Below are 14,749 nucleotides of genomic sequence, written 5' to 3' on the forward strand. Positions count from 1 at the left end.
ATCACTTTGTAAAAAAAAACAAAACCAAACAAAAAAATAAAAACAGAATCAGTCGATCAGTCAGCCTCAGGGCCTGAATCCTATTGAGCAAGTACAGCTCATTGCCCTACAGAGGGTGGGGGATGACACCTGTGCAGATGACTCATCTTATTCACATCACACATTACCTAAAAAAAAAACAAAACAACCATCACAAAAACATTTCTCTGGAATCTTGAGTTGTTTTTGTTTTTAGATTGCAGAGCTGTTGAAAGGTTAGCCAGGATGTATGAAACATGTTTGCAAAGTCACAATGTAGAAGTTGCAGCTAAAACAGCTGTTCCTCTCTTGGGGCTGCACACAATTTATCCCAAAGGTGTTTGATGTTCTACCAGATCAAACTAATCTCATCATGACGTGCCAGCACAGAAAAGGGTTTTCCTCAAAAGTTCCCACAAAGTCAGCATCGGATTATACCAAATGAAGATGAAGAATTAAGATTCAGGGGGTCCCACCACTGAGGAAATAATTTTACAGGTTTCCCAAGACATTCGCCGATTTAGTGTAGTAGAATATCACATGAGCAACAGATAAATACAGAAATGAAAAAGGAATAGTGAGTACTGTGGGGTGAGAAGATAGTCATTGGTTACCGGTTAATATTGTGTAAAACACTGAAATGAAGCAGACTGAAAAAAAAAGAATGAAAAATTTACAACAATTACAGAAAACATAATTGGTGGAAAAAGGGACTCCGGGGGAGAGACTCTTTGGCTGTGTTCACATTGTATTTATGGTTGCCCGGCAACAAGCTGTAGATTGTGACGTATTTTGTGAAGACACTCACACTTTCAAAACATCCATTTGGCCATTATAATTCTTAAACATGACTTGATGCCAAATTGACTGGCCAATGTTTTGTTGTTGCCGAATTCATCAGTATTGTGTCTTTTTTTTGGTCCTGACGAGAAAACCAAATTACAAGTGTCAACACATCTTTAAAGTCCGATTATGATACCTGAACTGGTTTTACCCTGGTGTGGTGCTCAAGAAGAAGGAAGGAAAGAAAGAGAAAAAATAGTGGACACAATCCTACTGTTGTATTGGCAGATGAGTGTATTCTTCAAAACACTTTCAACTTAAATTGTAATAAATAGTGAATGAAAATGGTAAAGTCGTAGAATAATTCAAGTAGCGGGAAAAAATGATACACAGAGACTGTGATGTGAAAGCTGAAGCACAACTCATTATCCTTAGTCGTGACACTATTATGTGACTGAACAGAGTGAATGTGATTGAAGGGTTGTGGGGTTCAGTCATACTTTTAACATTTGTGTGGAAATTCCAGCAGGGAAGGGAAGGGGAAGGCCTTTCTGGTATAGCTTGGTCCAGTAGCTAACCTCAGCTTCCCACTAGATTAAACCAAAAGTGGGAACTACCCACAGCTTGAACACATGATCCTCAGTTGAGGTTTACCCATGTTCCTTGTCTGTGTTCCTGCTGGTGAGGTTGCAGTCATTACCGCTAGCTTTTTGGTCGTTCGATGAACACTACACTTCCTTTCAACTTGCAGCTTTCCTCAGATGACCACTTTTGAAAACGTAAAAGCCACACGGGCATAGATATCTTGTAGTCCGACAGAGTACGGTTGTGGAACATCCATGTTCATAGCGTGACACCTTGAACGGACTTTGTCATTTCCACCAAATTCAGCCATTCTGTTGACAAACACGTCGTGCCCGTCCAAACCATCTTAGTAGGTAACTGAGCTGGTGTCGATTCTCGCTCTCATCCTTGTTGATTCAGTTCTTTAGCTGGAACGGTCCCATGATGACTGGTGCTGCCAAAATCGTATCCATTTTATGACTTGCCATACTTCAGTCAATGACAACTGGTCTTTTGGCTTGCAATAGCGTTACCACCAGTTAAGATTCATATTCATTCAATTCGTTGGCTAGCGTTAGCTTCTCCCCAAATGGTCCATTGTTTCTCGCTTTCTGTCGAACTTTCAGCTCCAGAGGCAAAAATTACTTGTTGTTTGGCAGGTGGAGCCTTTCTCAGCAGGGGATAGGTAGAGCTTGCCGTTAGCGCAGGCACACAGTTCGTACACGCCTGTCTGTTTGGTGTAGGTGGTACCTGCTGCCGCACCTTCCAGTGGGTCCACTGCACTGCCAAGGGGAATGTTGCCCAGCCGGATGGTATTTGCATCAAGAAAGATCTGGGAACATAAGGGATTAAAGATAAGGACATTCAGATTTTAATTGTTGAGGGGGAAGAACGAGAAAAAAATAATTATATGTGGTAACATAGAGACGGGAAGAGGGTTTGTTGTCTGGTGGAGTTTACAAAAATCATTCTACTGAAATCTAATGAAGATATAGCGTAGAATTTAGCGTGGTCAATTTCTACAAAACACATAGGGACAAATTCACCTGCATTTATTATTAAATCATGTTTGGCTGATAAAAATCTTTTGATGAAAACAATTAATGAATATAACTCAACCATATTTCTTAAATTCCCCTAGTTATTATAATATTTTTTTTCTTTTAGTGTGTGCAGTAGGAGGCGGGAATATACTGTGGAGAGCCCGACAACTTGATGGAGAGAGAAAGGACAAGTGAGGAATCACATGTGAGAAGCAATTAATAATGATTTCACTCAGGCTGATGGGGTACATCTTGATCTGTTTAAAAAACACACACATTCACATCCACACTGTCTCTCAACAAGAACGAAGCAGAGTCTCCGCTTCAAATGCCTTTTAAATATCAGTGTAGCTAAAAGCGGAACATCCATCGGCAATTAAGCAGGATCAAGATCCGCGGAACATTTCAACCGGTCTCAAAGGCTTTCAATTGTTAACAATCCCCTTTTCACAACACTCCCTGTATAATGGACATGAGATTTCACAACCTACATGCTCCTAAGCTCTTGTAGATACACTAATGAATGTGTAAAGGCTTGGGCCATAATGAATTCATTTGTTGTTTCAGCAGTGTTGATAATGACCATTATCTCTAACTTTCTTCATTAGAAGCAAATGTATTAGGCGTGGCAACGATTAAGGATGACCACACTTTTATCAAATGAAAGACTGTTTACAGATGTTTGTATCCATCCATCCACCCATCCATTTCTATCGCTTATGAGGTGTTTGTTTATACAGTGTGTCTACTTGTACAGCAACCATTATGAAAAAAAAATATAAATACAGTTACAACCAGACCTGCCTTTCTTCAACCAATGTGGAATTAAACCGCAATTTATGTAATTACACGGAACAAAGAATGCATGTCCTACTACTTACAGTTTTCACAGAGGTTCATTGGTACCTTGAAATACCAGGACTCGACAAGTTTTGCTTTGGTTTACGAGTCGAGGCTTGATATATGAGCGTTGTATGGTGCCAGTAAACTCAACTCAACATGGTTCACAAAAAGCAGTAATCTGGCAACTAGTGAACAACCCAACAAAAACAGGCTTCAAAATGATTAATGCCAATATCGGTTGAACTTTAAACTAAAAAATAAAGCAAAGAGAGAACAAAAAATCTTCAAAGAATAAAGATAAACTTTAAATCTATTTTTCATGAAAAACGGGGCTGACAACCCCCCTCTACTTCCCCCAAAAAAACAAACTTTAAAAAAAATTCACAGAAGGTGAATCTGCGGAGGTCAAACCCAAGTATGCGGAGAGTTGAAATGCCTCCCTACTCCAACACACCTGATTCAAATGATCAGCTCATCAGCAAGCTCTGAGGAGGCCTGAAAACTATCATGATCAATTAAATCAGGTGTGTTGGAGTAGGGAGGGATCGAAAATAGGCAGGATATGGCTCTCGAGGAACCGGAGTTCCCTACCCCTGGGTTAGCACGTCAGCCTCAAAGTGCAGAGGTGCAAGGTTTGATTCCGGCTCAGGTCGTCCTGCGTGGAGTTCTCCTCGTGCCTGCGTGGGTTTTTTCCGGGTACTCCAGTTTCCTCCCACATTACAAAAAACATGCATGGCAGGCTAATGGGATACTCTAAATTGTCCTTCGGTGTGATTGTGAGCGTGGATGGTTGTTCCACTTTGTGTGCCCTGGGATTGGCTGGCAACCAATTCAGGGTGTTCCCCGCCTATTGCCCAAAGACAGCTGGGAGCTGAGATAGGCTCCAGCACGCCCGCGACCCTTGTGAGGATAAGCGGATTAGAAAATGGAAAATGGATGGATGTGACTGTGAATGTAAATTGCACACAATTTCTAATTGTCAGTGCACAGTATGTCAACACATACAGTACCTGTTGCACGCCTGTCAGCTTCCTCGTGAATCTCCAATAAAAGCTGCTCAGGCTCGGTTATTGCCTTTCGAAGGAATAAACTCAGTCATGGTTGGCAACAGGGCCAAAATTTAATATGACATAGCAGACCCACCCGGCATGTCAATGACATCTAAAATGAACTAGGGCATTTGGATTGGGTGGAAGAATGAAGAGAGATGGTTTTGTTTATGTGAGGTAATTCATTTGATACCTGGGCCTTCAGTGGGACTTGCCCTACCTCTTAATACGACCACAACTATGACACAATTATATACACCATCAATAATAAACAAAAACTCAATATAGCAGCATGAAATTGTTCCATGTATGCCATCTGGAGCACTTCAGAATCAGAATATCTATCTAATGACTGAAAAAAAAACCATCCATCCATCCATCATCTACTACATAACTAGGGACTCCTCTACTTGAGGCAGGATGTAATCCCCAACCTAGAGAGGGCATTCCACCTTTTTCCGACTGAGGACTTTGGTCTTAGATTTGGAGGTGCTGATTTTCATCCCAACCGCTTCACACTCAGCTACAAACTGCAACAGTGAAAGTTGGAGATCGCAGCTTGAAGAAGCCAACAATACATCATCATCCGCAAAAAGCAGAGATGCAATACTCAGGCCACCAAACTGGACCCCATCAACGTAAGTACATAAGTACGTTCTCGATGCAGATTCGCCGTCATCGCTGCCGACGGATGGACTGAAATAATAATAGAAGGATGACTAATGAGTACTGGTTAAAACAGGTGACCCCTTTGCACATCGCGATAACAAAGACAATACTGGCAGAATGGAAAAAGTAGAATTTTAATCCATTTACCATACACGTGATAATTACACGCCAAAGAATAGAATTTGCACATATTAATCACGACAAATAATTCTGCACCCAATATTCAAACTCTGCCTTTGCCCAGCATCAGGCCAAGTTGCCACAAATTGTCCTACCCACAAACACAAAGCCTACAACAATCCAACCAGGTGGGAGGTGGTGACAGTCTTTGAGTGTTTTACACAGACCATTAGGCTTCCTGAATGGACGGACAGTGAAGTGAAGCTGACAATAGACTACATGATTGGAGCACAAAATGACATCAAAAATGACCAGTCTCCTTGACCACAAGCACACACACAAATTGTACATATCAAATGCACAAACCACAGAAAAATGCTCCACGGGCAGACACACTGTGAATAAGCAGTAAAAGAGAAATGCAATGAAAATTCACACTGAAACATATTTGATAAAGAACTGAAATGAATAAAACATAAGTGAGAGTGGCAAATAAATCTCATCGTATCGTGTTGGCCTGTACTATTGAGACACATGTCACAAAAGGCAGAAATAATTCGCAAGAATAATTAAAATGAAAAATGAGTTGAAAGAGGTGCCCAGGCTGATCATAAATTCACAGGTTTAAAACCTGTTGAATAGTAATTACACCCGTTTTTTTCACTATTGGCAGGTATTTGTTAAACTGCTGAATTTACTCGAATAATTTCTTCCAAAAGACACTGCGCCTCATATACATTTATGTATATAATATTTCACAAAAATCGATACACCCCTCTTTAGTTTTGTGTTGTTTTCATTAAAAACCGCTCTGAAGAAATGGCATTTTGCTACGATGTAAAGTCGTCAGGGCACCACTTGTATAACTGTGAATTTACTCCTCCCACAAATTAACTCAACAAACAGCACATATAAATATCACTGTCACTGCTCACAAAAGTGAGTATGCCTCGTGATCCAAATTGGGACCAAGATTGCCAACACTCATAAAACTGAGCTTCAGCCTCGTGGCCAAGACCATAGGACAGATGCCACTTGGATCATGTATGGGGCTATTGGGGTCTGCCAGTTAATGATTTAAACCATATGCTGCATCATATTGATCTGGTTGGCAAAAGACAAAGGACACTGGATTGCTTGAACTGTGTTCTGTGGTCTGATGAGACCAACATAAACTCATTTAATTCAGATGGTCTCAAGCAAGTGCAGCAGCAACCAGGTATGTCTTGCTCACCGTCAAGCATGGTGGTCTGAATGTCACGGTCTAAGGCTGCATGAATGCTTGCCGGCATTGGGGAGCTACAGTTCATTACGGGAACCTGGAATACCAACATGTACTGTGACATAGCATACAACAATCGCCTCCCTGTGCAAACAAGGTGCTGGTTGGTGGCTCACACAGGGACACGAACAATTGGGGCTTGAAGCTGACCTCAAGTGGCCACTTCACAAAGCAGATCTGTGATTACCATGGCCAACTTCACATCATCTGACCGGAGAGGTCTACTTTCAGCTTCTTATAAGCGTCCTTGACTTGGTATGCTTTGACCTCCTGCATGGACTCGAGCAAATTAATTTCTTTTTCTGCCATGTCAAGGACTGCGCCTCTCATGCCCCAAGGAATGACAGGAGCCGCTTCGAATGGAGATGAATGAAGTCGGCTGTGTTCACACCCACAATAGCCCAAAATGCCTATTTCTAACTGCGCCAACCCGAGTGCAAACACCAAAACCCAGTCTAGGCGGCCTATGTAGACATTTATACCATGCCTCGCACTAGACGTGCACTGGGTACTCAAACAGAGGCCACAAACCCCACACACATGTTCCACCTGAGATTTGGCTGTGCTCTCCTGGCTGTGAGTCAGAAATAGAAACCGGTATTTGCGTTACTGTAGGGTGAGTCAAGTCTGTAAATCTATTTGTTGTTTTTTTTTCTGTGTGAGGCAATTTAATTTGAAAGTGTCATTGCCATTGTGAGACCCAATGACTGTGACCGATTCCTTCCAGCATTTTAATTCACTCAACGTTCTGCTGCTCTACACACAGGTTAATAGACAAACACAAGCAGAGCAGCCAAAACACGACACTTTAGTCAACCAACACCTCCAAGCTAAAGTCTTGATAAGCCTTGATATTGTTCCAACAAGCCTTGTGGTAACATGAATTACAAATTATATATTTCTATTACGCCATTGACCTCACAATGAGGAAAACATGCAATAAATAGAAGATAAAGAATATGTGAGTTTTGTGAGGATAGGAATGGCTTCCACTGCAAAACTGTGCCGATTAAATCATGTGAGTGCGCCATCCAGATTTAACAAACATATCATATCCAGTAGCTGTTCGTTCAGAGGTGAAAAGAAAAAAGTGCTAACATCGCGGCTCGAGCCACCAACTGCAAGCCGTTAACACCCCCCCCCCCCACCCCCTTTGCACCAGACATGTAAGTTTGGATACACTTTACATTTTACATTTTCAAACAGTTTCAAGCTTTGTTATATTTATTTACAATAATGTTGTAATGTGCTGGGTATTTCTAGTTTACAGAAAAAGCACAAAACAAGATTTATTGTTTGTGTACTGTAGTGGGTGTTTTTAGGTGTTTTTTAAAAATGACCCCTATCCCAATTAGTCTTTAAAATCAAGGTTCCATTCTGCTCCATTAATCATTGTGTGACTTGGTGAATTAGGTCAAAAAAAAAAAAAGCTTTACCTGTGCGAGGATGGTTCAGCGCTTTGGCAGTGAACATATTTACTCAATACATTTTAAATGAAACAGGAGCACACACTCACAAACACACAGTATAACAGAACATCCAAATGGGAACATGTTTTGAAATTAGAAGAACCCACATCACAGGATGTACCGTACTGTATTTTTTTTTTTAAACATCCATTTGTGAAATAAGGATTGGGTTACTCATTTTTTGTATGATACGTTGAGATGAAATGAAATGCCCACCATGGAGACAATTAGGGTCGTGAGAGTGAGAGAGATTAAGCACAAAATAACACAAGTGAGGAAAATAACGACAGGAACTTCCAGGTTTGATTTTAATGGAAGCCATTTCTCTCCTACTTTTAGCCCATTTGGCCCTAATTCCAGGACTGTGTTTCCAAACTTTAATAGTCCCTTCTTAAATGCCAGTTGCTGACAACATTGATTTGGCTTTAAGCCTTGCTGTCCCACACACTTTAATTTTGTCCTGCAAGATCGACAGAAACATCTATTTTCTGCCATCCTCCTCCACCTCCCACTCATTTCATCCGCCCCTTGCATTCTTCCACCATCAGGTGGCCCCTGTTCATTTGACAGGGTCAGCAGTCAGGCAAAATTCAAATGGGAACATATGAAAAGGAACTGCAACTGGATAAACTGCCCATTAAGGGATCTGCAGTATGCTTATTTGGAAAAAAAAAAAACAGCTTCGATTGGCACACAGTGTTGATTCTATTTTAGGTGAGATGATTTGAAGATGAGGCAACACATGTAATCCAATGATGTGCCCGTGTTGCCTCCCATAGAGTGCAGCTTGTACAGTGATGCAGGGAACAACATCTCTACAGCGCAAGGTTCTCTCAAAGTCTTTCGGGAGGTCTGAGCCTCTGTTGGCATGAGGAGATTCTAAATCAGTGGTCCCCGACTTTTTTTTGTGTAATGGACTGGTTGAGACAAGTACATGCTGTTCGCAGACTGGCAACCATTCGCCAGGGGTTGTGTTGGGTGCGGGTGGGTGGTGGTGGTTTGGGGGGGGGGGGGGGAAAATCAATTTTGTTTTTCATTGCTGTTTGATACCATTGGACAACATCTCCTGTGGTTGCACTGTGGTGGAGGAAAGAAATTTCATCTGTGCTGTATGTTGCACACAGAGCATATTTGACAATAAAAGCTGACTTGACTTGATGATTACAGAGTCATTAAACATTTTATCAAAATGTTTAAATTACTTCAAACATTACATCAACTGCACAACAAATGTAGAACGATATAAAATAACACAATGAACACATCATCAGACACTGACTCATCCCAATGCTATAATTGAAGTTTTCCCTGTTCAAATCAGTTGACAAGTCAAAACAGAGACTCAGGACAATTTTCTTTGGCCATAAGACATGACAGAGTCTCTTAACATTTGTCTATTCACTTAAAATTCGTCAGGTTGATTTTGATACATATGCATGCTTTCCATATTTGTGGTATTTCTTGTTTTCATTGAGCCCTGAAGATTTTCCTGTACCAACGTGTTGAAAAACACTATATTACTTAATAATCATTCACTTTTAATGAATTAATGTCAATAATTTGTTAATTATATTTCGATCCTCTTAATAGGTAATAACAAAAATAGTACCGTGGACCTGTATGTTTTTAGAAAAATTAAAACATGACGGGCCCTTGAGGATGTCAATCAATGGCAGCGTTAGCAAAGAAATCAATGGTACCGGTACTTTAAATTTCAGTTTCAAATCTCATAATAAATCAAATTTGCACATCCAACATTATTTTTAATGAGAAGATTGACACATTGCTGTAATCAGATCTCCATGCTATCGTCTTTGCAAATCTCAGCACATCTCGTCTGCTATTTTGAGTGCTGATGTAATTTAGCATTAAATTGTGGTCACATTTTGGCATGTGACTGTGTTCAAGAAAAAAAAAAATCACACATGACAACGCAGTAACGTTTGAGGCTTCTTGGTGGATTTACACAGCCATTTCCATACATTTGACTAGTGAAAGAGGCACCGCACTACAAGTCCTTCATGCTTGCATTCATTCATTTGTAGAGCCTTACATGGTGTCAAACTGTGCTGCAGTCCTTTTGCAACTCAGCTCTAACATGCACGATATTGTTCACTTCCTGGGAGACATCCATCAATGCATGGACAAGAAGGAGAAAAGAGAGAGAGAGAGACAGAGAGCGATAATGGATGAGAAGGGAACAGTGGACAAAAGAATGCATGAAATGCAGAGACAGAGAGAACTGACACAAAAGAGGCAAAAAAAAAAAAAGGTCCCCTCCTTCTTCCTATAAAGTGACAGTCATGCTGATGTACAACCCTGGCAGCCGAAAGTTAATTAGATAGGCTGGGTTACTCAGATATGAGAGCCTGAGAGGATGGAGGAGGATGAGGACATGTAAAATAGGTTTTTCCGAACTGTAATGTGAACATCCCTGGCAGTGCATTGTTTCTCTAGCCACAAAAAAAACAAAAAAACAAAAAAAACACATCATCAGTCTGAATTTGTAATAGCCAAAGTCGGCTGGGATTGGCTCCAATCCTCCTGTGACGCTGCACAGGATCAACGAAATAATAAAACACATCAATGGGTGCCCTCATTGCATGCTAAATTTAAGTCCAACGCGTGGGTGCGTAATTATAGGGATGAAGTTGTGTACTTTTCCTGATGAAGGGTCAGTGAAGAGCCAAGATAAGGAAAGAAGTGGGCAAAGAGAGGGGATATGAGAGGATTCTGAGAGGGTGGTGGAAAGGAGGAAACGAGAAATGTGTTTTCGAGAGGAACATCAAACTTGATTTCTAAGCCTTCCAAAAATATTGTGTGTGTGTGTGTGTGTGTGTGTGTGTGTGTGTGTGTGTGTGTGTGTGTGTGTGTGTGAGTGTGTGTGCGCGCGCAGGTGTGTGTGCATGTGTGAATTTGAGAGAGAGGTAGAAGGTGAGAGGGGGAGAGAAAGAGAGAGAGAAAGTGTATTTAATATATGATGGAACCTGACAGTGTGTCCAAAGGATGAGGCATTCTTCTGTTAATTACAGAATTAATGACACACTGTGCTCTAGTGGACATGTGTGCACACACACCCACACACACGCACTCACACACACATACACATGCACACGCACAAATTTACACACTGACATTGGCCAAGCATGAGCTCTTGCTCCCATGTGGCAGGCTGTTATTCAAAGAGACAGACAGTAAGATACCAGGCTAATAGAACACACACACATGACGGCGGCAGATGACAGGGAACCTCATCAGAGCGGCTTTAATGAAGTCACTTTCCCAAACACAAGAAAGGAGGGGAGAAAAGAAAGACAGGGTCGCTCGATTGATGATGCTCATTAGCCTAGCAAGGTACTTTAATGAAGGAGGCCCCATACTGTCTTGTATATAAAAGCACACAAACCAGACGAGATAAACACAGACATCATACATAGAAATGTCATGACATTGTAGGAATACAGATCAATCGCAGACTGCACGCAAATTTCCTCTCTATTCTTCTATGAGGATCGATAAAATATTGTATACTCACTTCTCCTTCTGAGGACTGCAGCAGGAGGTCTTTTCGACATGACGCCGTGAAGTCTCCAACCCCAGCATTCACCTCCACACCGCGGGGTGCCTCAAGAGTTAGGGTCCGGGTCGGGGACTCAAGCCTGAGAAATAGAACCACTTTAAATTTGGGGAAATCAGCGGATTGCATGATCAATACGGATGAGTAGATGATGTGAATGATACAGAGGGGCGTGAAGCAATGACGGCCAAAAGCTAAATGTAACTCTTTAGTTATCGCCGTCAGTGATTGCATACTGTAACCAATCTGAAGTTGGGTGATTCCTGTATAAAAGAAAAAAAAAACATACGAGGTGGGGTGCAACTCATATGGGTGAGAGATTTAAATGAGGATTAGGGAGAGGATGGCAACCAGGGGCCTTTGTGTGGAGATCGCACTTACGTTTTTTTCCCCATGTAAAATTTATAACGCCAGCAATACGGGTAAACAATCCAACTACGGCTGTAAGGAAGATTTCAAGTGTGCTTCAAGTAGATAAGTGATGGACAACATATCCCCAATAGTTGCAGTGCTACACAAAAAGCCTTTCAGACGATATATTCATACCATCGAGTGGAAAAACAAAACCATTATCCTTATATTGCCATTTGGGAACCTAAAGTATTTTTAAAAGAAGCTCGATGTAAACGCTGAATATGAAGAAATCCAAATTAACATTCTAAAGTGCTCAAAAGAGCATAGACAGGCTGGCGTCGCTCTCCTTGACGCGTGCAAGGTCAGTAGCTCTTGACACAAAAATGAAAATATGAGAAGATGAAACAGCATGGTGGCATTAGATAAGTGCTACTGTTTTCGCTCAAGGGTAAGCTGGCAAATCAAATTGAATAAGGCCCTTTTGGCGAAGCAGAGTGAATTACAATTGATGATTGGAGAGTATAATAAATTAAACAGCATATTCACAAAATCAAATTGGAAAACTCTATGCTATTGGGACATTTGTCTAGATACGTTGCGCCCCGAGTTTCTTCCTCTGTTTCTTTAAACTCTACTCAGGGATTGAGGGGGAAAATAAAACAAGGCAACAAGCAGATTAACCTAATGCACGGTGTCCACTTTCTGGCCATAAGGGGGCCATTATCAACCTAATGCTCATCAATATTTTAAGGTCTCCAATGTCGCCAAAATGTTTACCCTCTGGCTCCTCTGAAAGGTTGGGGTTCCGTTTCATCCGGACAATAATATGCGCCATCATTAAAGAAGCAAGAAGATTACTTTGAAGAGGTTTTCATTTTGTGTGCAGATGCAAATACAAAACAGAAAGATGGAAACGGGTCTCGGTCAACAGTGTTCTTTGGTCATCAAAGGTAATTATTGTTTTGATTAGCTGGTGGTAAAATATTTTCTTCTTTTTTCTTTTTTCCATCCAAATACGTCAATAACGTTGTGGCATAACACTTTGAGTTGTATAATCATAATGTGACGCACATGTGCTCTGACATGGTGGGTGGTTGAAATGGTAACAGCAACAAGTGCAGGCAAGAACTAAAAAAAAAAAAAAAAAAAGAGCACAATAAAAATGATCACAAAAATAAGCATAAAACAATGACAACTGTAGACATGCACTCAAGTTAATAAGGCTGGTGAGATGACTTGTAAAACACAAGGGAAGGCTCAAAACCGAAAGAAAGACAAGAAGGCGTGGCTCATGAAACCAGGAGAAATCCCTGAAGGTTAAACAACAAGGAACATAATGCAGGCAATCGAAAACTGTTTATTGAAACAACCCCAAAATAACTTTAAAGGGGACAGAAGATGTAATGTTTCCACAAATCAAAACCGATGTCTGTGACCCATGTTCAAAATCCCAGAAAAATACAAAATTTACAAGACACCGCGTCTGAAACAGCATCAGGTTTTGGTAGGCAGTTCTGTCTCATGCAAATGATCCAATGCTCATCACTCCAGTAGCGCCGGGGGGGGGGGGGGGGTGGGGGTGGACAGCATATCCCCAATCGTTCCAGTAAGTAGTCAGAGATATGTCAAACGCTGAGTAGACTCCTGAACAATGTGAAAGTCACGGTACAACAGGATGGAAGCTGTCTTTGACATAATAATAGTACGACGGATATGGGGAAAAAAGTCGACCAAGTCAAGTATGTCGACCGCAAGAATAAGTCGCCTCTGAGTATAAGTTGCAGGTTCAGCTAAACAATGGGAAAAAAAGTGTAATTTATTGTCTGGCAAATATGGTAAATGTGTTATCAATCCATCCATCCATTTTCTAATCCGCTTATCCTTTCGAGGGTCAAGGGCGTGCTGGAGCCTATCCCAGCTGTCTTCGAGCAGTAGGCACACCCTGGACCGGTTGATGTTATAAATTTATTGTTCTTTTTTTGTATTACGGTAATGCAAACAGCCTTCGATGTCAACACAAACATGAAGTCAAATGAATTCAATTTATTTTGGTTGGAAGCAGGTGAGGGCAGGGGAGGCGTAGATGAGTCCTGAAAAGCTTTATTGGTGAGACACGTTTCAATTGTTGTGTAGCAAGGTGCTTGAGACTGTTATAAAAAGTTTTGGAAGTCAGGACTCCGCATTGGGTTTGACTTATCGATCGGTGAAAGAAAATAGAGGGGAAAAAAAGGAGCATGTGCTGCAGCAGTCAGAAGTTTTGAGGAAGAGAAACAAAAATAGAGACGGGGATAAAAATTGAATATGCTCACGACACATTAGTGTGCCGTGAGCGATCATCCAGTGTGCCACGAGAAATTATCCAATATCAGTTATCTGTACAAAAAAATGATTTTTTTTTTATTAAAAACATGCGGTTGTTTATTAACTGTGCCTACCATCTGATAAATGAATTTTAAGAATGTTAAAATGTTCCATAAAACAGTATCATGGCAACCGCATGACCTGGAACTGATGATTTCCATTTCTATAATTCCTCATGCTAAAATTGCTGACTACTTTCAAACTAATTGTAGCTCAGCCAGAGTCCTGGAAAGCGCATCTAGTCAACCTTCTACCGTTCTGGGAGAAATGCTACGTTTGTAAAATTTAGTGAACAAGTGCGTTCAAACGGATTTTCAGGTCCATTCGAACGCACACTCAGAGAAATTCAATTTCAAGTATTAAATAACAGCATTTGGTTTTCATCCTGTACTCATGCTTAATTGGTGTACAGAGAAAGTGTAGCTGTTACACATCAGCTGACTTGACAGCTAAGCTAAGTACAATGAAGGTCTGATGAGCAGACATGCATGCTTACTTACGAACTATCACGTGGTGTCATCTTTTGTTTCTCCTTCTCAGATTTATATTGAGCGTGTAATTAAATCCTGGAAAGCGTATCAAGTAAACGTTCTACCGTTCTGGGAAAAATGCTACGT

At 41.0% G+C, this 14,749-nt stretch overlaps 1 protein-coding gene across 1 annotated transcript in view; it reads right to left on the minus strand.

The window, feature by feature from the left end:
* Window positions 1–935: 935 nt before the first annotated feature.
* The window catches only part of sgcz (sarcoglycan zeta), a 208,095-nt gene continuing 194,281 nt past the window's right edge, over window positions 936–14,749 (minus strand). Inside the window, exons 7-8 of the mRNA XM_019876785.1 lie at window positions 11,376–11,499; window positions 936–2,197 (exon numbers count right to left, since the gene is read on the minus strand). Coding sequence (XP_019732344.1) covers window positions 1,988–2,197; window positions 11,376–11,499 — 334 coding nt within the window. The 3' untranslated portion in view covers window positions 936–1,987. The remainder of the gene's footprint in view (window positions 2,198–11,375; window positions 11,500–14,749) is intronic.

The sequence above is a fragment of the Hippocampus comes genome, unplaced genomic scaffold, assembly GCF_001891065.2.
Source record: "Hippocampus comes isolate QL1 unplaced genomic scaffold, H_comes_QL1_v1.1 scaffold51, whole genome shotgun sequence".
In the NCBI taxonomy this organism is placed as follows: domain Eukaryota; kingdom Metazoa; phylum Chordata; class Actinopteri; order Syngnathiformes; family Syngnathidae; genus Hippocampus; species Hippocampus comes.